The 27959-nt window shown below is 40.1% G+C and overlaps 2 protein-coding genes across 5 annotated transcripts; one reads left to right on the forward strand and one right to left on the reverse strand.

The window, feature by feature from the left end:
* Positions 1-665: 665 nt before the first annotated feature.
* Positions 666-16891, reverse strand: NIF3L1 (NGG1 interacting factor 3 like 1). Its single transcript, XM_061149029.1, has 7 exons — positions 16753-16891; positions 13471-13923; positions 12457-12619; positions 9889-10015; positions 7602-7740; positions 5701-5784; positions 666-1115 (listed from the first exon to the last, which is right to left on the reverse strand). The coding sequence occupies exons 2-7, from the start codon at positions 13904-13906 to the stop codon at positions 931-933; spliced, it is 1134 nt and encodes a 377-aa protein (XP_061005012.1). The 5' UTR covers positions 13907-13923; positions 16753-16891; the 3' UTR covers positions 666-930.
* Positions 16812-27118, forward strand: PPIL3 (peptidylprolyl isomerase like 3). Of its 4 annotated transcripts, none has more exons than XM_061149033.1 (8): positions 16841-16945; positions 17435-17533; positions 17894-17969; positions 19157-19231; positions 20739-20832; positions 21190-21257; positions 23760-23878; positions 26755-27118. In XM_061149033.1, exons 3-8 carry the CDS (start codon positions 17967-17969, stop codon positions 26879-26881), a joined length of 486 nt encoding a protein of 161 aa, XP_061005016.1. In that variant the 5' UTR covers positions 16841-16945; positions 17435-17533; positions 17894-17966; the 3' UTR covers positions 26882-27118. The 4 variants fall into 4 exon arrangements, with proteins under 4 accessions (XP_061005014.1, XP_061005016.1, XP_061005015.1 ...); XM_061149032.1 differs by lacking the exon at positions 16841-16945 and adding an exon at positions 16953-17174; XM_061149031.1 differs by lacking the exon at positions 17435-17533 and having other exon boundaries at positions 16812-16945.
* Positions 27119-27959: the final 841 nt, after the last annotated feature.

The following is a 27959-nucleotide window of genomic DNA, read 5'->3' on the forward strand; positions in this document are numbered from 1 at the left end:
GGAAAGATTGAAGGTGGGAGGAAAAGGGGACCACAGAGGATGAGATGGTTGGATGGCATCACTGACTCAATGCACATGAGTTTGAGTAAACTCCAGGAGTTGGTGATGGACAGAGAAGCCTGGCGTGCGTCCATGGGGTCGCAAAGAGTTGGATAGGACTAAGCGACTGAACTGAACTGAACACGAATAATGATCATGTATATTTACAACAAAGAGCACTCACCCTGAGGGACATCCCTGGAGGTCCAGTGGTTAAGACTTCACACGTGCACTGCAGGACGCACTAGTGTGACCCCTGGTCGAGGAACTAAGATCCCCCATGCCACGTGGGATGAGGAAACTGAGACAAAGGTTAAGCAGTTGGCTCAAGGCCAAAAAACAAAATCTCATCCTGATTCTGAAATTGAGGTGGGAGATCAGTGATCTAGGAACAGGAACATCAAGACAGACCTTACCACCCTCCAAAGGTTACGATTTAGATATAGGTGAGCTAATATCAAGTTTTTAAAGTATACATATATAGACATACTTTTCTGAAAAAGTATATTTTTAAAATAACTAAGGACAGAGAGATCTAGAATGACACATCCCATCTATAACTGAGTTAAAGAGATGATTACTTGAGCTATTTCCCAAGAATGTTAAATAAACAGGCTTACTCCATATTTCCTAGAGTTTATAATAAGTTTATATTACACAGTATATTCTTTAATTTGTCCTTTATAATATTTATTCTTCAATGGTAATTACATTATAGTTTTTACCGTCTGAGCTACAGAACATCTGGAGAAGCAGATTAAGAAACCAGAAATGCTAATGTACCTTCTACTACTCTTTTGGAAGGATACCAACCCCACTGATTCATGTAATGGATTCACACTGGGAGCCACCTGCTTTCTATATTGTGTTATCTGGCTGTTCCTGCAGGCCTTATATCACATGAAGAGGGTCTCTGTCTGTTTCTGACAGGATAATATCAATCTTACTCTCCAAGTGAGCACCCAGCATATCTCGAAGATCAGAAAGAAAGCCTCGTTCAGTGTTGCTATGTTCACAGAGGATGACACTTATTCCTTGGGAAGCAGCATCCAGAACATCATGGTGGGACATCTCACCTGCCAACAAAGGAAAGAGCAGATATTTAAATATCAGACACAGTCTGTGGACTATAGTTCTGTGCTGAACCATAACAGCAGAAATACCAAGTTTTCATCCTATATGAAGCAAATGTAATACAGCAGAACTTTATACATGAATCTAGAAAGTTATATGCATGTTTCTTATATGTCCTTCAATTTACAAAGAGAGACCATCCCACTGAGAATTCCAGATTCTTTCTCCTTGGCATATGCAAGGCAAGTATCCAAATTCACACATCCTACAATATCTGATACCGCCAGAACTGACCTATAGGAACACCCATTCAAAAGGTTTCCACAATAAAATAAAATAAATGACCACTGCTTACCTCCCAAAGACTTCTTTATACTTTGTGAAATAAAGTGAAGTGTTAGTAGCTCAGTCATGGCTGACCCTTTGTATCCCCATGGACTCTAGCCCACCAGGCTCCTCTGTCCATTCTCCAGGCAAGAATACTGGAGTGGGTTGCCATTTCCTTCTCCACGGGGTCTTCCCGACCCAGGAATCGAACCCAGATCTCCCACATTCCAGGCAGATTCTTTACCATCTGAACCACTAGGAAAGCCACTTATACTTTGCGAATACCAAAATTCTCAGCATCAACTGTAGTCTAATTCATAAGAATGAAATGAGCTTAAGGTTATTTCTAAATTAAAAACAAGGTATTTTCCTTTGACTCAGGCAAAATGCGGAGAAGGCACTGGCAACCCACTCCAGTACTCTTGCCTGGAAAATCCCATGGACGGAGGAGCCTGGTCGGCTGCCGTCTATGGGGTCACACAGAGTCAGACACAACTGAAGCGACTTTGCAGCAGCAGCAGGCAAAACGCCTAGAAATTCTGAAGTTACTGGTAGAAGAGGATCTCATCTTTTGTGGAAAGATTTTGGGAAAACTCAAATGCGTTGAATTTTTAAAACACACTTTGTGAATCTGATGTAAGAGCAAGAATATCTGGCTTTTTCATAAAAAGCACAATTTTGAAATATACTTAAGACATAAAGGTATTAAAAAAAAAAGGTCTTAGGAAAAAAAAACACCTCCATTTCAATTCCCCACACTCTCCCCTAGCCAAATACGTATCATTTCATTATGAAGTGTTAGTCACTCAGTCGTGTCTGACCCTTGCGACCGCACGGACTGTAGCTTGCTAGGCTCCTCTGTCCATGGAATTGTCCAGGCAAGAACACTGAAGTGGGTAGCCATTCCCTTCTCCAGGAGATGTTCCCAACTCAGGGATCGAACCCAGGTCTCCTGCATTGCAGGCAGATACTTTAACATTTGAGCCACCAGGGAAGCCCTCATTGTAAGGACTAGTTTCTACTCAAGCACCTTTTAAAATATCTTAATTTAAGTAATAGTAGAGAAAAAGTGAAAGGAGGAAAAGACACTAAGTGGCCCAGTTAGAAGTCATGCTTTAGGAAAGACAATCTGGCTGTTTGGACTAGTATACAATTTATATTTCCAAGGAGCAAGCTTGCCATCTGCTGGTCTTCCTAGGATACTACCCTTTATGATCTAATATGTAAAGCTCAAAGGAAGGGTGATGAAAATGGTGTTTTTGGCTGGGGTTTCCCATCCCTAAAGTGATATTCAAAGTGACGCCTCACAGATTACAGACATCGAAAGTAAGCTAGATAAGACGTTTTCTGTTTCCCCAACTAACCATGTAAGAAGGACATTTTAACATTTTGGAACTGTGTGAATTCATCTCATGTACACACTGCTTTGTGATACGAAAACTAATTTTAAAAAGTCATTATTTATGAGAAAACAATCATACACTCCAAACTGAAAGACATACAAAAAGGCAAATGGCCTATGCTCTTCAAAAATGCCGGTGCTCTAGAGACAAAGTTGAGAACTAGAACAGATGCAGTGTGTGATCAAGAATTGAGCATCAATCTGAAAAAGAAATACTATAAATTTTGATCAATTAATGATATTAAATTCCTGAATTTGTTCATTATAACATGGTCATATAAAAGAATGTCCTCGCTCCTAGGAGATAAAATGCTGAGGTATTTGAGGGTAAAAGGTCATCATATCTGTAATTAATTTATAAATGGTTTAGGAGAAAACATAAATACATATTAGGTTGGTGCAAAAGTAATTGTGGTTGGTACAAAAGTAATTGAGATTCAAAAGTAATTGTTGGTGCAAAAGTAATAGTAACTCAGGCTGATGAAAAAGTAATTGAGGTTCAAAAGTAACTGCAGTTGGTGCAAAAATAATTGAGGTTGGTGTAAAAGTCAACCACAATTACTTTTGCACCAACCTAATACTTATGCATACACAAATATACACACACATATATGATATTATAGAAAGACAGAATGTACAAATGTGGCAAAAAATAGCCGTTAGTAATCTAGGTGAAGGGTGTATAAGAGTTGATTATACTATTATCACTGCAACTTTTTTATAGGTCTAAAATTCCTTCAAAGTAAAATGTTACATTTTAAAATAGAAACATCATGTTAAACTGTCTGTACACTGAAAGTTTATTTCAATTTGGTATAAATTTGAGGACTTATAAAAATCTTACAATTTAGGTGACCTAGACAAGAAGGAAATCTAAAAAAGAGTGAATATATGTATACATATAACTGATTCATTTTGCTGTACGTTAGAAACTAATACAACATTATAAAGCAACTATACTCCAATAAAAATTAAATAAATAAATAACCCCCTCCCAAATAAAACCTTGCTTCTTTAGAAGGAAAGAAAAGAAAACAGACAATGGTCACATACACTTTTAATTGGTTCAAAGCAATACATCAGGCTTGCTAAGATGCTGCACCTATTCTCAGAGATATGACATTATTTCAAGTGCAGCAGCCTTCGTAAGGGAGTATGCTGGATAATAAGACATGGGTGTATGGTGGCAGGAGAGGTCTAGTAATGGCAAGTCCCAGAGGTGGCCAAAGGAACCCGGGGCTTACAACCCTTGAGCCTGGTTTTAGAAGTGGGTAAAGTAATCTCAAGCCCCTGTCTCCTAACCCTCAAGCAGCCCAGAGGCAGTAACGTAGCTGGGAGCAGCAGTGTTCAAAGTGCCTCCAGCTCCCTTGGAGGAACAATGGGCCATGTTACCAATTAGGTATTACCAACACGGCCAGAGTATAGAGCCTGGGAGCCAAACAATTTCTGTCCAAAAGAAACGCATATTGTAGATTAAGAACAAAGTGACAGGAATTGGGAGAGGAAGGTATGATCAGCAGGGGTAGGAGCTGGACACTGTCAAGAAAATGCTTCTCAGGGGAGGTTATCTTTGAGCTTATCACCAGAAGTATAAGAAAGGAGCAGAGAAAAGACATCCCAGCCAGGGAAAACAGCATGAGCCAAGACTGCACCAAAGAGGGAGGGACGTTCCGGCTTCAGCAGGGCACTTGGAGGAAATCGCTGAAGGGTTTTCAGCCACGATAATGTTATACACCATCACATCTGTACTTCTCAAAGTTAGTTCTGGGGGAGTGTGTGGAAGATTAAGCTTAGAGGCTTAATGAAGTACTTTAGGTAGGGGATGCCTGGATGGAGATAAAGGGAAAAATAGAAAGATTTTGGAGCTAGAACTGAGAGAAAGTGATCATTGCCTTCAGGGCCAAGTAAGAGGAACAAGTTTCTACCTAAGGCAACAGGTAAAAAGTGTCCCAGTAACTTATGTGAAATCTGAGAGAAATCATGTTTAGGAACAAAATAGGTTAAATAAATGCTGAACATCACTTTTTAGATAATCTATTAGATGATTTTTTTTCCTTCCACAAAGTATGTGGTATGTCCCCAATTTTGACATAGTTCTTATTTAGTTCAGGTTCAAAAACATTTATTAGATCCATCTGTATGTTAGATGCTGTCCTAAAATCTGCTAATTTTTACCTTGTAAAAAACAAACCAAGGTAGGGAAGGGATACATAAGAAAAGGGTACAAGATAGCCAAGACATGGAAGCAACCTAGATGCCCATCAGCAGATGAGTGGATAAGGAAGCTGTGGTACATATACACCATGGAAGATTACTCGGCCGTTAAAAAGAATTCATTTGAATCGGCTCTAATGAGATGGATGAAACTGGAGCCCATTATACAGAGTGAAGTAAGCCAGAAAGATAAAGAACATTACAGCATACTAACACATATATATGGAATTTAGAAAGATGGTAACGATAACCCTATATGCAAAACAGAAAAAGAGACACAGAAGTACAGAACAGACTTTTGAACTCTGTGGGAGAAGGAGAGGGTGGGATGTTTCGAAAGAACAGCATGTATGTCATCTATGGTGAAACAGATCACCAGCCCAGGTGGGATGCATGAGACAAGTGCTCGGGCCTGGTGCACTGGGAAGACCCAGAGGAATCGGGTGGAGAGGGAGGTGGGCGGGGGGATCGGGATTGGGAATACGTGTAAATCCATGGCTGATTCATATCAATGTATGACAAAACCCACTGAAATGTTGTGAAGTAATTAGCCTCCAACTAATAAAAAAAAAAAAAAGAAAGAAAAGAAAACTGAAAAATAAAAGAAAGAAAAGGGTACAAGAAAGGTCCAACGGCTGTCCTACCTGTGAGATAAAGGTCGGCATCTGTCCCCTGCAGGACGCTGCTCCCAGAACCAGCGCACAGAGCCACGACTTTGACTGGGGACTCTTCACGATAAAGAAAGCAAGAGACCAACACTTTACAATTCCCCTTCATATTCATATTACAATCTGTACCAGGCATCTGATATGTAATATCTTATCTTACCCAGTCTTATCACCGGTATGTGAATTTTGTGAAAAAGATTTTAAAAAATAATAGAACATGTCTTCGTATAGGCAGACAGACTATTCCGTGGTATTACAGAGCTAGCCTAAGGCAGGATTATTGCTCCTGTGGACACTCGCTGTGGCACAAGCCCCCACGAGGCGCCTCCGAACAGCATCCACCGCCATGAGCACCAGGTTTGAGGCTTCACCGGAGCGGCCCAGTTAAGCGACCTCACCTGGTCTCCAGGTGACAGTGAGAGGCAGGCACATTTGTCTCTGTTCCCAGGTAAGGAAGCTAAGGAACTAAACAGGCTAGTGAGAGGATGCTATGCAACGGATTTGACACACATCTTTTTAACTTTTGATTTTATATTGGAGGATAGTTGATATATACAAAACGAACTTATAGTTACCAGTGGGGAAGTACGGAGAAGGGATAGTTAGGGAATGACATGTACATACTGTTGTATTTAAAATGGATAACCAACCAGGACCTACTGTTTCACATAGGCGACTCTGCTCAATATTACGTAACAACCTAAACGGGAAAAGAATAGGTGTGTGTATAACTGAATCACTGTGCTGTAATCCTGAAACTAGCACAACATTGTTAACTGACATTTTTTTTTTAATATGGTATTTTCCTAAAAGACATCCTCTGGAGAGTGAAATACAGAAACTTTCAAGCCAAAATCCAACAAGTGTTGAGCACTGAGGTTTCTAGAACGGACACTGCATTAGTAGTATTTCAAAAAAGGGGCAATGGGGCCGGTCAGAAGTCTTACTCCACCTCTGCCACCCACCTTCTTTGGAAATGAGCACTCATGAGTTGTTTGATCCAACTGTGGATTTTGGTTAAGTCAGTTACCTCTGCAAACCTCAATTTTTTTCACCTATACAACAGGAATAATAATACTTTCCAGACATCTAACAATAGCTAGCATTTACTGCACTTAATGTGTGCCAGCCACATGAACTGTATCACCACTCTCATCAAAGTCATGCAGCAGACACGACTGTTACATGAACCCACAGCATCAGACTCCACACTCGTGACAACTGCACTCCACCTGTTGCCTTCACAGTGGAAACACACACACTGAGGGCACTCTGAATAGTCCCAGGCTCACTGCAGGGGCCCAGTAAATGTTCTGCTCGTTCCTTTTGTTCCCCAATTACAGGAGAAAGCCAAGAGAGAAGGCAGTGGCTACAAAACTCAGCAACCGCAGTCAATTACATCACCGGGCATAGCAGTACCTCACTATAAGTTATCACCAGTATTGTAAAACTTAAGATCTGCCTTGTAACTGGAGCAATCACGGCTTCTAGCTTTCTTCCTGGAACGTGGGGGGACTGCACTCCATGCTCTCCCTGGGCTGACTGACTCTGAACAATGAGTTGAAGAGAATATGTATCATTTCTAGACTACAATGTTTAACTGCAGTTTAAGACCCTCCTTCTTCAAGACCTGTCTACAATAAGCAGACTCCCCTGCTGATCTGAGATGGACCTGGAGTGTGAATGAGAAATACATCTTGTTTAGACCGAGGAGATGTATACCACAGCATAACCTTGTCCACTCTGACCGATAAAGTAAATCAGTCATCTTCAGTGAGCTGCTAACACATTTCTATCATATTGATAGAGCCAAAAGTTTCAATTTTTGCCCAACATTATCAGTAGGTATGCTGGACAAATATAAAAGACATACTTACCTAAGGTCTTCCCTATTCCAAGAGCAAGGCGGACATGAGATAGTTTTAGGTGGCTTTTGATTCGCTCAATCATGGTTGCCAAGGAGACAGACTCATCCAGTGTGCATAACCGTCCCATCCCAGTATGGAGAAGTAGAGGCTGTAGAGAAACAGAAATTAGGAAAACTGGACATCATCAGTCCTAGAAAACAATTGCATAGAGCAAAGAGCAAACACAGAGATCCATAAAACAAGGGTACTACGAGCTTGCTATAAAACTAGCTCCAGGGCTTTTCTGGTGGCTCGGTGATAAAGAATCTGCCTGCTAATGCAGGAGACACAGGTTCGATCCCTGATCTGGAAAGATCCCACATGCTGCAAGGCAGCTAAGCCCATATACCACAACTATTAAACCTGTGCTCTGGAACCCGGGAGTTGAAACTACTGAAGCCCTTGGACCCTAGAGCCCGTGCTCTGCAAGAGAGAAGCCACCACAAGGAGATGCCCATGCAGAGCAGCTAGAGAGCAGCCCCCAATCACAGCAACTAGGAAAAAGCCCACGCAGCAATGAAGACCCAGCACAGCCAAAAATTAATGGATAGATAAAAATTTAAATAAGAAAAGTAGCTCCAAGCTAAAATTTAGGAATGCCAACCTGACAAAAATATCTTCTGACTTCTAGGAGCTCAGTCTCCTGAGAAGGTAGTTTTCTCTTTTCCTATTTTTTTTGGCTGAGTGGCATGTGGGATCTTAGTTCCCTGTCCAGGGATCAAACCTCTGCCCCTTGCATTGTAAGCATGGAGTCTTAACCAGTGGACCACCAGGGAAGTCCAAGATAGGCACTATTTTTTAATGGGATCACAAAAGAGTGACAAAATAGATGAGTTGAGATGGGAGGAAGGTGGGTACTTGAAGTAAGGGGAGTAAAATAAGCTTCTACAAGGACTTGGGTCTTGAAGACAAACCAGAGAGGCGTTAGGAAAGGAGTGATGTCAAGTGCAAGATGATAGGGTGAGATGTGGTAAGGCATTCTACTTTTCTTTTTTCCTTTTTATTTACTTATTTATTGAGGCATTCTAAACAGAGAGAACATGTACAAAGGTGCCAAGGTGTGAGGGAGCACACGGGCAGATCTAAAAGCAGACAGTACAACCGGTGTGCAGAGCGAGGGACGGGGAGGGAGGAGCTGGGACAGGGATCCTTGCTGGTCAGGAAAGGCTACACAGTCTAAGCCGAGAAGCCTGGACTATCTCCTGGAGGTGCCCGCTCAGGAGTTCACTGTGTCTTATACCCCAAGGGAGGGAACATGAGCATTTCCGACTACTGTGGCGGCAAAGCAGAGAGGAGAAACACCTTATAGATTTAGGGACAGAATCAGCAGGGCTTGGATGTATGGGAGCAAGGGAGAATTGTGCAACCTGCAAATAAAACAGCTCTTAGGGTCACCGGTAAAACAGAAAAAAAAACCTTGTATTTAAAAGCATGGTATGTGGATAAGGTCAGTATTTGTATATATTGGATTTTAAATACTTGTGAGATCTGTAAGTGGAAAATGTTCAGAAAGTGGCTGGAAATGCAGATTTTTAAAAAATTTTTATCTTTTACCTTAAGAAAGCATCCTGAGACAGGAAGTAAAGACATGGGGATCATTACAAGTCAAGTTAAAGGAATGAATAAAATGGTCCAGGCAGAGGGTACAAAATAAGAGACTGAATCTGTAACTGAGTCTCTAATCGTGAAGAAGTACCATCATGGTCTGAATGTTTCCGTCCCCCTCAAATTCATAGGATGAAATCCTAACCTATAGATTAGGAGGTGCAGCCTTTGGGAGGTACTTTTGGGTCATGAGGTTGGAACCCTCACAAATGGCATCAGTGCTTTAGAAAAGAGGCTCTAGAGAGATCCCAGGTCCCCTTCACTGTGTGAAGACACAGACAGAAGCACCACCTTTGAACCATGTAGTAAGCTCCCATCAGGCAACACTCAGAATCTGCCAGTGCCACGATTTTGGACTTCGCTTCCTCCATAACTGTGAGAAATAAATGTCTGTTGTTTATAAGCCATCCAGTCTACAGTATTCTGTTAGAGAAGTCCAAACATGTTATGGCAGCCTGAATGGACTAAGATATCTACATTTTTGTATTCCTGAAACGTCTCCCTTTTTCAATAAACTTTCCAGAGCATAACATGCTTTCCTCGCCACTGTGGGCTTCTACTCTAGGCAACAGTTAATAACTTGTTGAACTAACACTTTACATATGAATTTGTCAAACAAAACTGCACTGTAACGTAAGATATCTTTTATTACCTTCTCTAGTGACAGAATTTCAGTCTTCTGATAAAACTGCCTATTCTGGGAAAGAAAAGCCACCACCTGCATCAAAGCTTGCTGAGTACAATTCAGACTGAGCCGTGTTTGTTCTTCATCATCAGTCCTGGAAAAAAAAGTCACTTGGTTTAGGATAAATATAAACAAAATAAATATAAATTTATAAATATATACATATATATATAAATTTATGTATTTAAAATAATCCATAGTTTACAACCTCCTATAATAGGAGATTCGATTTATATGGAATTTAGGATTTAATTCCAAACCATTTTCTAGAATAGTGTTTCTCAAACTTCAGCAAGCATCAAAATTATCTCATGGCCTTATTAAAACAGACTGCTGGGCCGTACCCTCAGAGTTTCTGATTTAGTAGATCTGAGTGGGGGCTGAGAATTTATCTAACAAGTTCCAGGTGACATTGATGTGCTGGTCCAGGGACCTCACTTTGAAACCCCTGTTCTAGAACTGTTCTTAGTCCTGGTCATGCAATCAGAAATCTCCTGCTGGCTTCTTAAAATAACAGCTGCTGGACTCTTCTATAGACTCAGTGAAACAGAACATCTATGAATGGGGCTGGGGCAAACAATGTTTTTAAAGTCCTAGAAAAGTTAATTTTCAAACATCATTGAATACAAGGATCTCCCAGACAGATTCTCAGGCAAATCCCATTCTAATTACACAGATTTAGGATAAAGCAAAAAATCTGCACTTTTCTTTGTTTATTTTTAATTGAAGGATAATTCTGCTATAATATTGCATTGGTTTCTGCCACACAACAACATGACGCATTTTTCAAAAGCACCCATTATGCTTATGACTCAGAGGGTCCCTGAATCACCCTTTAAAAAGCAACACGCTTGGGAATTCCCTGCTGATCCAGTGGTTAGGAGTAGGTGCTTTTATTGCCAGGGCCTGGGTTCACTCCTTGGTCAGCCAACTAAGATCCTAAAAGCCACGAGGCATGGCCAAAAAAAATTTTAAAAAGGAATATCCGAGAGCCTCTCCAAAAAAACTAGCATCAAGAAAGTTTTGTGTTTAACCATAAACTCTAAATATAATCACAGAATTTGAGAACTCAAAGATTCCTTACAAGATAATGTGGAAGCGTAGTTTCAACACTGGAACCATCTGCAGAGATTTGAAAAGAAAAAGCAAAAACAATGCCTGGTCCCAGTCTAATTGTTAAGTCTCAGATACTACCTGTAATATGGAAAAACTGGAACCAAACTAAATGTGTATCAGTTCTTTAAAAGGTCCACCAGTTAGGAAGCAAAATGCTTCAAGAAATTACAGTACATTCATAATAAGAAATCTACATGGAAAGATTACTATGACAAGTTGAAAAGGCAAATACAGCATACCATTTAATTAAAAAAAAAATGACTAAAACAAAACTATACATTCCTTCATGTCCCTATACATGTTTGGAAAGATACCCACTTCTCTGAAAACAAAAGAAAAGACAACTTGAGTTGAAGACCTTGGGACTGAGTAGAAGGGACAAGGAGGACTTTGGTATTGTTTGAAGTTTTCATGCTCTATTTGTATAATTTTAATTTCAGTATTCACACAGTATTTCAGAATGGTAAAAGATATCTATGACTGGAATCTATGCAAAATCTTATAAATAATTTTTCTTAAGGTTCTTGAAATCCCCCAATACTACTATAGGACATTTACTATGGCTTTAGTATAATGTATCTACACATAAAAACCACTCATCAAAGAGTCATTTTTGGTGTAGCCTCTATGGATTTCCATTCTAGCTTTGCACAGTGGCAGTATCACAGCCAGTGAGATTTACCCAAGGCATGATTACTGCTAACAGATTTCCATTTTATTAAAAGGTCACTATATTTATCTTTGTTTTTTTTTTTATAATTAAGTCCTAGCTCTGTATAACGTGTCTTGTACAATGCTTTAGTGGCTTCCCTGGTGGCCCAGATGGTAAAATATCTACCCGCAGTGCAGGAGACCCAGGTTTGATCCCTGGGTAGGGCAGATCCCCTGGAGAAGGAAATGGCAATTAATAGGCATTAAGGTAAATTAGTCCCCCCAAAAATCTCCAATGAGGTAACACTTTTTGGTATCTCAGACCTAATTAAATAAATGATTGGCCTCTCTGAGAGGCATTTTAATGTATTTTTTCCTTTCAAGTGTTTGGGAATCATCACGTGCTGGGAACTGATAAAAGTAAACCTATACTATCAGTATATCACTAGGGTTTATCTACATACCCTAAAGTAAAAATAGCTTTCAACACTGTCAGGAGGATTAGAAATACTGTAAGATGTGTGGTATAGTCCTTCCTGAACAGAAAATAGTCAGTAAGTGTTATCATTTTTATTGTATTGAAAAGATCCCATAGTTTTCCTTCTCAGGGACCCATATGCAAATGAGAAGAACACTCTTTAGTAAACCTACCGGAGGAAAATGATTTCACCCAAGGAAAATAATTTGTTGTAAACTTAAATAGCAGGGTTATAGAATTTGTAAGAAAGATTCCTAACATATACACAAGAAGAGAAAAATATATTGTACCTAGCAGAAAAAGAAGTGACAGATACACCTGCAATTTCTTTCAGTGCAGAAACGACTTTGTCCAGGTCTTGGGTGTGGGTAACACTGAATTCTACTCTGTGAGTTCCCTCTGTGGGGTATTCAGGAGCTTTGGAAGGATGGATGGGCCTGGAGGTGCAAACACCTAGAAAAAAAATTGTCAGGAGTTAAAAGAGATTTTGTGGGTTTTTTAAAAAATTAAAAAGAAAAACTACTACTGTAAGAAATGAGTATTCTTTAAAAGATTCATTCTTAGATGCTTCTATAATAAACACACACAACATGGTCCTTACACATGCACCCAACAGTCCCCATAACCTAAGGATTTCGTAATATCATACAGAATCATATTTCTTTTCAGAACTATTTTCCAGAAGACTGTTAAATATCACAGAAAGTTGGACAAGACTGACTCAAGAATTTCTTATGGCATATAGAATTGTGACTGCTTACTAAATTTACTTGTATAAACTATGATTCAAGACACAAAGCTCATAATCCACTTGACCACACTAATCCAGATTGTATCATCACAGAAGCTTCAGCCCAGCACAAGGAAACTAAAAAGGCTTACCAAAAATAAAGCTAAAAACACGTACACTGAATTCCCTCATTGTGCTGGGCATAAGCACTAACCCATTGAAACTATCTGACTGATATATGAAGTATATTCTGGAGAGGCCTGAGCTTTCAATTCAATTCAACAGGCATTTCTGGAGCGCCTGAGTGCTAGCCACTGTGCCACTTGAGTAAGGAATCACAAAGCTCAGCCAAAAATGAAGATTTCCAATGTGGTCTTTATTCAATAAGAATAAAATTTCATTTTCAAATATAATTTAATTGTCAGGTTTCAGCAAGATTATTTTAAAATATATAAAAACAGAATAATGGTCCCCATCCCTAAAGAGGTTAAAACACGATTGAAAAGACACTCTATAAAATTTCAAAGCACTGACAGGGAAAAAGCTAGATATGAAGGAACAAGAGGCTTCTCACCAAGCCCTTTAGCCAGCCAGCTGTTGACCCCCTGAGGAGCAGCGTCATAGGCGGTGTGAGGAGAGTAGATCCCAACTCTGTTCTCCAGTGCCCGGATTACCAGGCGCTCCTTCCACGTTTTCCAGGTGATGCGCTTCATGGGTCGGAAAACAGGCGGATGGTAGGAGAGGATGAGATCCGCCTTCTTCTGCAGCGCCTCCTCCATCACTTCCTCCGTCAAGTCATTGGTCAGGAAGAGCGTGTTTACAGTGTGAGGTGGGCTCGGTTCCACCAGCAAGCCAACGTTGTCCCAACTCTCAGCAAATGAGAGGGATGCAAAGTCATTCAAGGAGGAAAGGAGAGCCTTCAGATCCATGAAGGAGCGGGAAGAACTGTAGATCAGGGCAGGGACCAGGCGGGCTGTCGTGGCGACCAGGCGTACACGAGATGACAACATGCAGAAGCCAGGTAAAACTGAGGATGTGAAGTCAAACACAGACTATGGAGCACATGTACACTTTACAGACTCAAACCCTTTTAGACAGCAAAGTACATGAGCTAAAGAGCTGTAGTCTCACACTAAAAAAGACAGACAGACATGATGGCATGCGTCCTCCGTTGCTTCAAACCCAGGCCTCCCGCACTGCAGGCAGATTCTTTACCAGCTGAGCCACAAGGGAAGCCCAAGAATACTGCAGTGGGTAGCCTATCCGTTCTCCAGCAGATCTTCCCACCCTAGGAATCGAACCAGAGTCTCCTGCATTGCAGGCAGATTCTTTACCAACTGAGCTATCACGGAAGCCCACTCAGTTGCTTCAGCCATGTCCAACTCTTTGCAACCCACTGGACTGTAGCCGGCTAGGCTCCTCTGTCCATGGGATTCTCCAGGCCGGAATACTAGAGTGGGTTACCATGCCCTCCTCCAGGGCTTCTTCCTGACCCAGGGATCAAACCCACGTCTCCTGCATCTCCTGTGATGCAGGCAAATTCTTTACTGCTGAGCCACCAGGGAAGCCATACCTAAGTTCAAAGATTGGCTCTATCATTTACCAGCACATGGTATCACAGGTGAGTCACTTAAGCGCTCTGAAATTGTTTTCTCATCTACAAAACGGAAATACTATAACTTACTTCATAGGTCATCTGGAAGAGTAAATGGATTAATATGTTTAAGTCACCTTGCACAAGCCTGGAGTGTGTGTGTGTATGTGTGTGCATGTGCGTGTGTGTATGTGTTGCTCAGTCGTGTCTGACTCTTTGCAACCCTTTGGGCTGTATCCCACCACACTCTTCTTCCCATGGAATTCTCCAGGCAAGAATACTTGAGTGGGCACCATTTCCTTCTCCAGAGCACAAGCCCTGTACATAACACACAGTTACATTCACCCCCTCCTCCCTGTCCCCCACACACCCTCTGTTCTTATTCTCCTCACCCTTACTTCAACCTTCCTTCTCCACTTCTCTAGATATTACACTTCCTCCCAAGACCACTTCGACTTCCTAAATAAAGCTTTTCTGGACAAACTTTCTCTTTCAGTGTCTCCCCTGTTGCTCCAGACATTCTCTTAATTGATGTTATATTCGTGTTTGTCTCCCCTAAAGCTACCAGAGAGCAGGAACTATCTTTTCTGCATCTCAGTATCTCCAATATGGGCCAGCACTAAATGCTTACTATACACAGACACAGTTTCCCTTCCCCTATCATAGCAGAATTTGGAGTTAGGGTGGTATATACGGACATTAAAAAGTGCTTTATCAGAGAGTTCCCTGGTGGCCTGGTGGTTAGGATTCCGGCTTTTGCTATTGCTACAGCTCGGGTTCGATCTCTGGTTGGAGAACTGAAATCTCTCAAGCTGTGGAGCATGGCCAACAAAAAGGTGCTTTATCAAGAAAAAATAATGATACCATATATAAAAAATTAAGTGGTTTATCAGTTGCCAGAACCACAGGATGCAGAGGCGGGTCACTATGAATCGGCAAGGTCAAGGCAGCAAAGGGGCAGGAGATGCTGCCCCGGAACAAACACCTTGGTGCCAAAGGCCAGAATCAGGAGGCGGGAGGGGTGGAGGGGCAGGGTACTCTGTCCGTAGAGTCTGTCAAAGCCTTCTAGACGTCTGTATCCTATACAAAAAACAACGCTGTCAGCTCAATTCTTAAACTGAGTTATCTATGAAAATTCTTTGAAGAAAAGCATTTCATGGTATGCAAATTAGAAAGAAAGCAGTCAACTGTAAATTTTAATTTAAATACTTGTAACTCGTTAACCTCGGAAACAACTTTTTAAACTTTTCTTTGTACACAAAAAATATTTAATATTTAATGCACTTATTCAAAATATGGTTTGGAGTGATGTGGAACCTCCACAAACCCCTGAAATGGGGTCTTGGAAGATCTTCTAAGCGTCCTTATACCACTTGCGGGCTTCCCCGGTAGCTCAGCTGGTAAAGAATCCGCCTGCAATGCCGGAGAATGCAGGAGGCCTGGGTTCGACCCCTGGTTGCGTACATCCCCTGGAGGAGGTCATGGCAACCCACTTTAGTATTCTTGCCTGGAGAATCCCAACGGACAGAGGAGACGGGTGGGCTACAGGCCACGGGGTCACAAAGAGTCGGACACGACTGAGGCACTAGGCACCGCAGCACACACCCCTTCCAATCTCCAGATTCCAGGTCCTGATACTAATCACTCCGCTCTACAGATTCTTCTAAATCTGGCAAGGGCTAAAGTGAAGCTCTAGTGGTCTACCACGCCGGTGTTGATTTATGTACTGTTAAATTCGTAGGACTTAAAAGTAACAAAATACTCCCCATCCACAACGAAGCTGCGTAGCTTGAAGCCACAATTAACAAGAATGCGAGGCGGCCCAGCACGGTAGAAGACCACAGACTCTAAAATCAGACTGACTCCCAGAGCGACAGCTGTTTGCGGTTTCTACCTCTGAAGGATGGAAATAATAGTCTCCAGCTCACAGTGTTGTTCCAAGATTTAATCGTAAAGCTGGGGAAAAGTGCCTGGCCCAGAGTCAGCGCTGTCTAAGTATCATTAGCAGGGCCACTTCACAACCTGCAAACTGCGCCCCCCCTTTTTCCGTCCCACTTCAGACGTTTTCCAGGACATTGAAGAGAGCAGGTGGCAAGGCCATGAACCTGAGAATAAGGGCCCCGGCCCCTCTAGAGCCCTATCCTATCTCGACGCAACCCGGTTTTCTGCGCCTATCTCTGCCCTGTGGCTATCAGGTGCTGCCACAGCCCTCCACCGAAGACTCAGCTACCCATGCCGGAATCCAATTCTCCATAGACTCACCAGTCTCGGGACTCCGCGAGCGCTACTTCCGGTCCTGCGCGGAACTTCCTGCTGTTGTGAAAGTGGGCGGGACGCCGGAGCCGGGCGGAAGAGGTCCTTTCCATTTTACATCTGAGCCCAAGGCAATTCTAGAGATTGTCCGGAATTAACGCTTCTTGTCCTAGTGTAGTTATTGAAACAGCCCCCTTTCAAGGTCAGAAGTGTTCCTGGTGGGGAACAAATCATACATTCTCTCCCTAGTTCTTCTCGTTTGGGTTACAGATAGGGATGGGGGAAGGGAGGACGCGAACAGGCAAGGGGCGTTCTCTCTAATCGGTCTCTTGCTCGACTTCCGGTGGCATTTCGAATCTACAGACCGGTGGGGGCACCTACGATTGCATCTTTGCTGTTTTAGCAACAACTGTGCTAATCGAAGTGGTTAAGTAAGTAAGGGGTAACGTCAGTTGTTTCATTAGCTTAACTCAAGTACTTGAAGAGCGCTGTGTGTTTTAGTTCTTGGACTGCTCACAGTGAGTATTTGTTCTGTGCGGGGAGGGTGACGACTAGTAAAGTAAGACAAAGTGAAGTCGCTTAGTCGTGTCCAACACTTTGCGACCCCATGGATTATAACCTTTCAGGGTCCTCTGGCCATGGGATTTTTCCAGGCAAGAATACTGGAGTGGGTTGCCATTTCTTTCTCCAGGGGATCTTCCCAACCCAGGGATCGAACTCAGGTCTCCTGCGTTGCAGGCAGATGCTTTACCATTTGAGCCACCAGGGAAGCCCGTGTAGTGCACTAGTGGTAAGTGCTGTGAGAAAAAGAAATCGTTAAGGCAGGTTTACCCAGACATTTGAGCAGAGATTTGGAGGTGAGGAAACTAGCCGTACAGATGTCTGTGTGTATATGTTCCAGGCGAGGGGAGCACCCAGTGCCTGGACCCCAAGGCGGGAATGTACTGGGCCCTTGAGAAGTGAGCAGGGAAAGAGGAGTTTGAGGGTCTGGAGTCGATTAGTTTCACCTAATCGCTTCCATAACCGAATTTTTATTACTTGGGTAGAATGGGTACTCGTTGACACTTTTTCTTTTAAATATGCCGTAAAGCTGAACTTGTGTGAGTTAAGAGAGGGAAATGAACTTAATTCTCTTTTCTTTTGTAAATAGAGGCTCGTTTTTGAACTTCTCTCAATAAACTCTGAGAAAGTAACAGTGTTTCCTGAAACCATCAAGAAAGAAAATGGTAAATTTTATGGAATTCTTATGAATGTCTTTCATAATAAGTAATTTTTTTAGAAACTCAATCAAGGGAATTAAAACTGCATGGAAATTTAAATGACAAAACAGAAATAATAAGCTGAAGAACTATACAGTGTAAAATGATTCTAAACAAAACCAGCAAAGGCAAAATTAAATTATGTTTTTCACTTAAACAACACAGAATTTACCTTTGTATGGAAAAAGATTGATACGAGAGAGAGAGATGGAAAGGGGTTGTTGCAGAAGAGCATAGGCAGGTGTGATCATTTTCATTGGATCGTTTTGCTCTTGATCTAAGATGGACAACTGGAGCCAGAGATAGAAAGCAGTGTGCCCCACCAACACACACACACCCCACCAAAACACACATTTCTGCCCCACCAACACACACACACACACACACACACACACACACACACACACACACACACACACACACACACACACACATATTCCTGCCCTCTTTCTTCAACTTAGTCATACTCTGACTGATAGGTACTATTGTAAAAAGAAGAGAAATTTAAAAAGAAGTCTCAGGAGCTTTCTAGCCTCTCTGGAATGGGGTAACAAAAGGAGTATTTTGACTACCAATGAATAGATTAAGCAAAAAGGCAAGAAAGAAAGAGTACTCTGGTTACCTCTGCACATTTAGGATCTGAAAACACAGATGCTTTTTATGTCTGTTATTTTTAGTGGAGAAAGAAATTGTTTTTCAATTCTCACAATTAACTTACATGAGGGAAATGGTAAAAAAAAATATGTTTGTAAAAGTCTTTCATACTGTTTTCAATAAATATTAATGACTTAGTGAATTGCTTATTTAAGTCAGTCACACTAACATAAAAATCGTTTTTATTGATGAAAAGTTCAAATAAGATAATTATTTCCATCATAGTATTTGCTCCCAAATTTTTTAGCATAGATACCATTTTACCTAAACATTTACATTTCTCCTCTGGAATTTTTTTTTTTTTTTTCTACTGCTGAAATAATTTTGAAGAAATGCAACTTATCTCTGAAGAACTACTGTGTGGATAGATCATCTCTGAAATGGTGTTTCTTTCTGTCTTTATTCAGATAGTCATCTTTAATATCTAGTTAGGGAAATGATACAGTGCACAAAATCACCTGAAGAAATCTCATTTTTCTCACATTCTCTCTCCTTTTTAGTCGGTGACATTGCATACAGATGTAGGTGATATTAAAATAGAAGTCTTCTGTGAAAGGACACCCAAAACATGTGAAGTGAGTACCATAGTGTATGCATAAAAGATGAGTTAACGCAATAGGGTAACCATTTTCAAATTGAGTCACCTAACTTAAATGGCATTACCCCCCCCCCCAAAAATAGAAAACTTTTCTATAAAACCACTGTCAAGAAAAACCATCAATCATAATTTCTGATCTAATTTATACTTCGTTTTCTTTTAAATAAATTATTTAGTTTTTAGCTGTGCTGGACCTTCGAGGCTGCATGCAGGGCTTCTCTAGCTGCAGGGACGAGGGCTGCTCTCTGGCTGCAGTGCACCAGCTTCTCTTTGTGGTGGTTTCTCTTGTTGTGCAGACAGGCTCAGTGGTTGTGGCACACAGGCTTAGTTGCCCCTTGGCATGTAGAATCTTCCCAGACCAAGGATTGAACCTGTGTCCCCAGCATTGACAGGCAGATTCTTAACCACTGGACCACCAGGGAAGTCCTACACTTCTTTTTCTGGTGTTAAAAGTGAGTTAAAGAAAGGATAGACAATTTTTCTCTTACCATAGTGTGGCTGGTATCTTTTTCTCTTGGCTCATTTTTCTCAAGAAATATAGGGGAACTGTTCCGTTCATCATTTCACTTGTTTAAATAACAAGGATAGAAGGAACCAGGGAGTGCATTGGCGGCCCAGTGGTTAGGACTTGGTGCTTTCACTCCTGTGGCCTAGGTTCAGTCTCTGGTTGGGAAACTAATATCCCATAAGCCGCGTGGCATGGCCAAAAAGAAATACAAGGGGAAAAAAAAGAGAGTCAGCTATATATATTCATTCATTCATCAATTTTGCTTATGAGAAGCTATCTTGCCAGCATCTGGAACTTCAGTGATGAACAAGAGACATTCCTTGCTCATGTGAAGCTAATATTTACCTGATAGGCAGAGGGGAGATTCATTCTAGAAAAAAATGTAATTCTAGAGGGAAATAATGTCTTGACGGAAATAAAGTGTTGCGATGGAGAATAATGGGAAAGGATTTATTTAAAAGAAGGTGAGGGCAAGGCTAGCCAAGAAAGTGGTACCACACTTTAAGAACTCAGTGTGATGTGAAGTAATTAGCCTCCAACTAATAAAAAAAAAAAAAAAAGAACTCAGTGTGAAAGGTAATGAAGGCATCTCCATGGCAGGACTTATAAAAAAGGACGTCCCAGGTATAGAAATAGGTACAGGGCCTCAAGGTGTGAAAACCTGAGTTTTTTTAATAAACTTTCAGAAGACTGATGGGGTTAACAGAGTTAAGTAGCAGGGAAGGAGTGATTATCATTATGAGATGCAGAAGTAGGCTAGGTCATGCAGGGCTTACTAGGGTCTGCTGAGGATTTTGTATTTTCTTTCAGAAACAGAAGGGAGCTATTGGAGAGTTTTAGTCAGTGACTTTATCCAAAGTAATGCCTAAAGGACATTGTTTAAATAGGTTGTTGCAGTATTTCCAGTAAATACAATTCATTTGTTATCTAAAATATGTTTCTGCTACATTTCTCAATCATTATTTTTACTCTCCAGAATTTCTTGGCTCTTTGTGCCAGTAATTACTACAATGGCTGTATATTTCATAGAAATATCAAGGGTTTCATGGTTCAAACGGGAGATCCAACAGGTAAGTGATTCCAGTTAATACGTAGGGAATTGAATATATAGTGTAAAGAAGAGACTAGCTAAAGAATAGAAAAATAAAAGCATGTGGGGTTTTTTTATAACTTGCCTTAGCAAGAAATTTTTAAGCAGTAGCTACTAGCACCAAAGCCCTAAAATATGAGCAATATTGATAAGGAGGGTTTGGAGGTTTTGTAGAGATACTTTATGTTCTTTAAAGTTCATTTTGGGGAAGAAAGGAAGGACATATCAGATTTTATTTGTATTTAAAGGGTTACACTGTATAAACTAGCCCTTACATTTAGCAAATGAACCCTTTCACCTTTAATTAGATACTTCATTTGTTTCTCTTGTAATATAGGTACTGGAAGGGGAGGTAACAGTATCTGGGGCAAGAAGTTTGAAGACGAATATAGTGAATATCTTAAGGTATATCCAAAATACTTCAGAATATATTTTTTCATGCTGTGTTTACACTTGGAAACCCATACATATGTTGTAATAATACAGGTTAAAATAATTAGTAAATATACTTTTTTTTTGTAGTTTTTCACGTTTGATAAGTGATGTCAGAGAAGAAATATAAATGTCAGTTCTAGCCTAATATATAATGGAATCTCACCATCACATGAATCTTGACATTAAGTGAGCTCATCTTTGGGTCCAATCTGAAATGTTTAATCAGTAATATACCTGTGGGGCTTCATGTCTCACTATAAAATTCATGTTGAATGACATGAATCATTGGTCTTCTTTGAGAGTGGGGAGGAGAGACTGTCAGACCTCCTGGTTGCAATATTGCCTATTATCAATTGCCAGCTTTTTATCTTCTTCTCCTAGATATTTGAATGTTTCTGTATTCACTTCACTTAATGTCTATGGTAGATCTTAGCTAGGTCTCAGAGAAGTGCATATAAATAAATCTTCAGCATAGAAGAATTAGATACTTATATTTCCTTTGTATTTTTTCAAACTTTCTAAAGAATTTTCTTTTTTCTAAAAGTTAAAAAACTAGTACATATTAATTTAAAAAAAAGTTCCATTCTCCAGAAATGACATCAGTTAACAATTTATTGTGTGGTCTTTCAATCTGAATATGTAATTTAGTATATTGTTTTGTGGTTACAGTAAAATGTACTAAGCAAAACTTCTAAAAATACTCACTTCAGTGTTTATCTCTGGACAGTGACTGGGAATAATTTATCTTTTTGCTTTTCTATAATAAATAAATATTGTTACAAAGTTGGGATTAGGAGGTGATAAATTATTTAAAAAGTCATCCTTTTCCTGAATTGGAAATGAAACAGTTTTTTAGGCATTGATTAATGATGGTACTGATCTGTCATCCTATACCAGTGATTTTCAAACTTTGCTGGTGACAGATTGACCTGTAGCAGTTTTAAATTAAAAAAAAAAGAATCGGGCCTTACCTCCCAAAATCTAGAGAAAAACAGTAGAACTGATTAGGACTGTGAATACATTTTAAGGTTCCCTGGTGATTCCTACACAAACAAGGTTAAGAACTATTTTCTAACGTACCAGAAATGCGGATGCATGAATAGTCACATACTCTAACCCAGAAATTCCATCCCCACACGTTTACCCTAGAGAAATTCATGGACATGTGCACTAGGCAACATGTACAAGTGTGTTCCTAGAGTACTACTTATAATAACAATAATCAAAAAACAATGATATTACACAGTGGAAGAAATATGTATAATACATGTATGAATCTTAGAAACATGTTAAGTGCAGAAATTATTTTCTAGAAGACTAAAAATGGTATGAACTATTTTAAAGAACTCAGAAACCAGCAAAAGGAAACAATATATTGTTCAGGCATTTATAAAGATATTAGAATACTAGTTACCACTTCAAGAGGCTGAAGTAATAGCTGAGAGGAGCACATAGGCATATGCAACAATTTGGTAAATTTTAATTCTTAAAGCTTGGAAACAGGTTCATGGTTGCTTATTTTATTATACTGTAAGTGGTACATATATTCTTATGATGCATCAAATACATTTCGTTGGTAGTCACCTTTTAGGGAGACAGTAAAGCTTTAATATCCATGTCGTTGCATCTCTGTGGTTTGTCTCACTACTGTCTGCTGATGGATAGCATCAGACAGAGTCATCATTGGAGTTACTTTCAGTGTATTTTATATTCAGGCATCTCCCTGTAAGACAGTTCTGTCTTCAATCTTATTGGTGAAGTTCTTTTAACTCCAGTACACATCCCCTGTTATAACAGGGTAATGAATAATAGACAAGGCCTTCCTTATATCATCCAGTCCTGGGTTTATGAACTGACTGCCCATAGGTGGAAGACCCACAGATTCATTGTCTATGGCCTTTGGTTTAAAAAAATTGTAAATGTCATGAGGCAAGAGATACACTATTCCTTTTGCCAGATGCCATCATTCCCTAATGTTTACATTCTGCCCGATTATCCATTTATTATCTGCTAACCCTTGTGAGAAGTTGAATTATGAAAAAAACCCTGAACTAGTCCAACCTCCCTTGTTTTACAGATAAAGAAACTAGCCAGAGTCCAGTGTATATGTGAAGAGATTATGGGGATTTTGGTTTTGTTGTCTGCCTGATGGTTTCATGCCAGCACACTGTCCCTTAATATAAATGTAAGGATTATTTTTATTATACATTGGTGTTGCTGAAAGTGTTTGTGGCTCTACTGCTCCAAAGAGGAAATTGAGGAATATGATTTGGTATATAAATAATTTACATACAAGTTTCGAGAGATACAGATAATACAGAAACTGAACATTTGGACTAGCCCTGATGGAACTGATTACATGTTTTCTTGATCTTTTAAATATTGGGAAGGTGAGGAGTGCATGTCTTGTTTCAGTCCTATATTTGGAATGCTTATGTAAAAACAGTTAATACTTTGGTCTCTCCTTTTTAGCACAATGTTAGAGGTGTTGTATCTATGGCTAATAATGGCCCAAATACTAATGGATCTCAGTTTTTCATCACCTATGGGAAGCAGCCACATCTGGATATGAAATACACAGTATTTGGCAAGTGAGTATTCTGGTTTGAAATTTCACTGCAACGGATGCATGAGTGGCTGTGATCATGGCGTAACGAGTATTCAAAGAGCAGTATGAGAGCTAAATGTACCTGAAATTTACATCCACCACTTAATAGCCATGTGGCCTTGGATAATTTACAACCTCTCTCATCCTCAGTTATTTTGTAAAGAAACACCAGCACTTTTTTCAGGATCTTATGCAAGTTAACAGTATGTATTGTTTTCATTCAGAATAGCATTTTGTATCAACACATCTGAAAAACAGTTGCTTAAACAGGATGAACTGGGATGGTGGTTCTAGTATGTCACTGTTGTCCCAGGTGCCTTTCTTTTTTCTCAGCCATCATTAGCTTTCATTCTGAAATTCACCTCATGGTTATAATTTGGGCAGCAATGCTCCAGTCAGAACATTTGTGTTCCAAGCAGAAAGAAGGAGGAAAGGCAAAAGGTGCTTGCCAGCTGAATCAGTCCCTTTTTAAAGAACTTTCCTGGAAGACCCAGGCCTTAACTTACAAGTTCAGTTCAGTTCAGTTACTCAGTCGTGTTAGGCTCTTTGTGACCCCATGAACCACAGCACACCAGGCCTCCCTGCCTATCACCAACTCCCGGAGTCCACCCACACCCATGTGCATCGAGTAGGTGATGCCATCCAACCATCTCATCCTCTGTCGTCCCCTTCTCCTCCCACCCTCAATCTTTCTCAGCATCAGGGGCTTTTCAAATGAGTCAGCTCTTCTTATCAGGTGCCCAAAGTATTGGAGTTTCAGCTTCAACATCAGTCTTTCTGATGAACACCCAGGACTGATCTCCTTTAGGATGGACTGGTTGGAGCCCCTTGGAGTCCAAGGGACTCTCAAGAGTCTTCTCCAACACCACAGTTCAAAAGCATCAATTCTTCGGCACTCAGCTTTCTTTATAGTCCAACTCTCACATCCATACATGACCATTGGAAAAACCATAGCCTTGACTAGACGGACCTTTGTTGGCAAAGTAATGTCTCTGCTTTTTAATATTCTGTCTAGGTTGGTTATAACTTTCCTTCCAAGGAGTAAGCGTCTTTTAATTTCATGGCTGCAGTCACCATCTGCAGTGATTTTGGAGCCCAGAAAAATAAAGTCAGCCACTGTTTCTCCATCTATTTCCCATGAAATGATGGGACCAGATGCCATGATCTTAGTTTTCTGAATGTTGAGCTTTAAGCCAACTTTTTCACTCTCCTCTTTCACTTTCATCAAGAGGCTCTTTAGTTCTTCCTTACTTTCTGCCATAAGGGTGATGTCATCTGCGTATCTGAGTTTATTGATCTTTCTCCCGGCAATCTTGATTCCAGCTTGTGCTTCCTCCAGCACAAGAGAGGGTAGGAAATGTTTTTCAGCTAGATATATTGCCATCTCAATAAAATCAGGCCTCTATAAATAAGAAGAAAGGGGAATGGAATCCTGAGGAGACTTTTAGCAGTCTCTGCAAGAAAATCCATTAGATGCACTATCCCTGGGAATTGCTTTTATAAATCAACATGAAGTCAGTTTGTCAACAAATTATTTACTGTGTCCAGTAAACTAAGGCACAGTTCTAGAGTTTGTTTTATTTAATAGTTTGGATGTGAAGCTTGTTTAATTAAAAATACAAGAGTCTACAACTTTTCTTTTTCATTCCATATGCATTTCTAGTTTTTAGATTAATACTTGATGAAAAGGAATATTATAGCCTTTAGTAGTTTTTGTGTGTATATGGATACACTCCCTTTCTTTTATTTTGTCCCCAACCCACCATTCAGAATTATTGATTAGTAATTAGTAGGACTCATCTTACTGAATTGGTTAAAAACCCCTGTAGCATTAGCCTTCTTAATAGCATTCTTCTTGTAGCATTCTTAACCTTCAGTCTAGTAACTCCTTGAAACTCTTTTCTGTATATGCACACACATTTTTCTGAGAAAATGGTTCATAGCTTTTGCTGGTTCTCTAAGGTACCCATTCCCAAATACTTACCTTACCTCAACTCTACATGCCCTTTTTTGCCTGGGGTCTTTTTCCTGCACCTTCTTTTTTCTCTTACTGACCCAGAAGGTGGGAAACCCTTTGAAATTTACAATTTAAAGACCTTCACTGCCTACCTTTGGGCGTAAAATCAAAAGGCTGTGGCTATAATAACATTTTAATGGAAATGTAAAATAAAATGGGAATCTGTTATTTTAAAAGTACCTACTCTTAAGTCTTAGGAATTGATTCAAATTACACTAAGAGGTATAATCTAAAAAGCCACTTTGTCTTAGTAGACTAAGTTTCTAGAACATATTAGAAAAACAGCTGTATTTTTTTTTCTCTGATAGAAACATGAAGTAGGCTTGCCGGAAGTGGGCTTAGCTGTCCATCTTCTCTTCAGTATTTCTTCTTGTTGTTTAGAAGCAAAAAAAAAAAACACCACGTTTAAACACTAAAGTACAAAGAAGCTACCCATGCCAGAACCTTCAGTGTAGGACAGTTCTCATAATAACTGTCATCCTTACATACTTTCTTGAGGCTTTTCCTGTAGCAAAGAAAACCTTCTGACTGCTTGTATTGGCCCCATTTGTAGCTAATCCATGTGAATGAGGTAGAATACATCGTTTAGATACTTTGATGGGAATATTCCTGCCCATTGCTACTTTTGTCTAAAGGCATAAACATGAATTTTTGTTTCTGAATTTTGGGCCCTACTTATGGCAGAAAATCAAAGCAATATCTTATTGTATACTCAACAGGGGAACTCAAAAAACTGTACAACTTGGTCGTTTTCTCTTAGAGTGACTGTAATTGTTGTAGGTATTTGGATATTATGTTTCAATTGTAGGAAATTGTCAAACATTATATTGTTTCTCTTTCAGGGTGATAGATGGTCTGGAGACTCTAGATGAACTGGAGAAGTTACCTGTAAATGAGAAGACATATCGACCTCTTAATGATGTACACATTAAGGACATAACTATTCATGCCAACCCATTTGCTCAGTAACTATAATAGACCTGGACAGATACTTGGCAGACTCTTCAGGGAACACACCTATTATGGTTCACTCAGTTTTAATTATGTCAAAGATTGCAGCTTTGTTTACAACTAAGATCTTCTGTGAGGTGCTGGTACCAAGAAGGGACAAACAGTGTTTAGTCCTATTTTTAGAGCATATTCTATGACTATTATCTAATGCATTTCTTCAATTAAAAAAAAAAAAAACCTGTGTTTAACTTTGTATTTTCATGTAAACATTCATTTTTAAATGCTGAGTGTCAAATGCAGGCATTTTTACTTACTCCTACGTAATTACCTAATTACATACTCCTACCGTATCTAGTCCACATCCTGTTCAGTTCAATTCAGTTGCTCAGTCATGTCTGACTCTTTGCAGCCCCATGGACTGCAGCATGCCAGGCCTCCCTGTCCATCACCAACTCCCGGAGTTTACTCAAACTCATGTCCATTGAGTTGGTGATGCCATCCAACCATCTCATCCTCTGTTGTCCCCTTCTCCTCCCGCCTTCAATCTTTCCCAGCACGAGGGTCTTTTCAAATAAGTCAGGTCTTTGAATCACGTGGCCAAAGTATTAGAGTTTCAGCTTCAGCATCAGTCCTTCCAAAGAATATTCAGGACTGATTTCCTTTAGGGTAGACTGGTTGGATCTCCTTGCTGTCCAAGGGACTCTTAAGCATCTTCTCCAACACCACAGTTCAAAAGCATCAGTTCTTTGGCACTCAGCTTTCTGTATAGTACAACTCTCACATCCATACATGACTACTGGAAAAACCATAGCTTTGACTAGACAGACCTTTGTTGGCAAAGTAATGTCTCTGCTTTTTAATAAGCTGTCTAGATTGGTCATAACTTTTCTTCCAAGAAGCAAGTGTTTTTTAATTCCATGGCTGTAGTCACCATCTGCAATGATTTTGGAGCCCCCCAAAATAAAATCTGTCATTGTTTCCCCATCTATTTGCCATGAAGTGATGGGACCAGATGCCATGATCTTAGCTTTGTGAATGTTGAGTTTTAAACCAACTTTTTCACTCCTCTTTCACTTACATCAAGAGACTCTTTAGT

Source organism: Dama dama, chromosome 8, assembly GCF_033118175.1.
Source record: "Dama dama isolate Ldn47 chromosome 8, ASM3311817v1, whole genome shotgun sequence".
NCBI classification, from domain to species: Eukaryota; Metazoa; Chordata; class Mammalia; order Artiodactyla; family Cervidae; genus Dama; species Dama dama.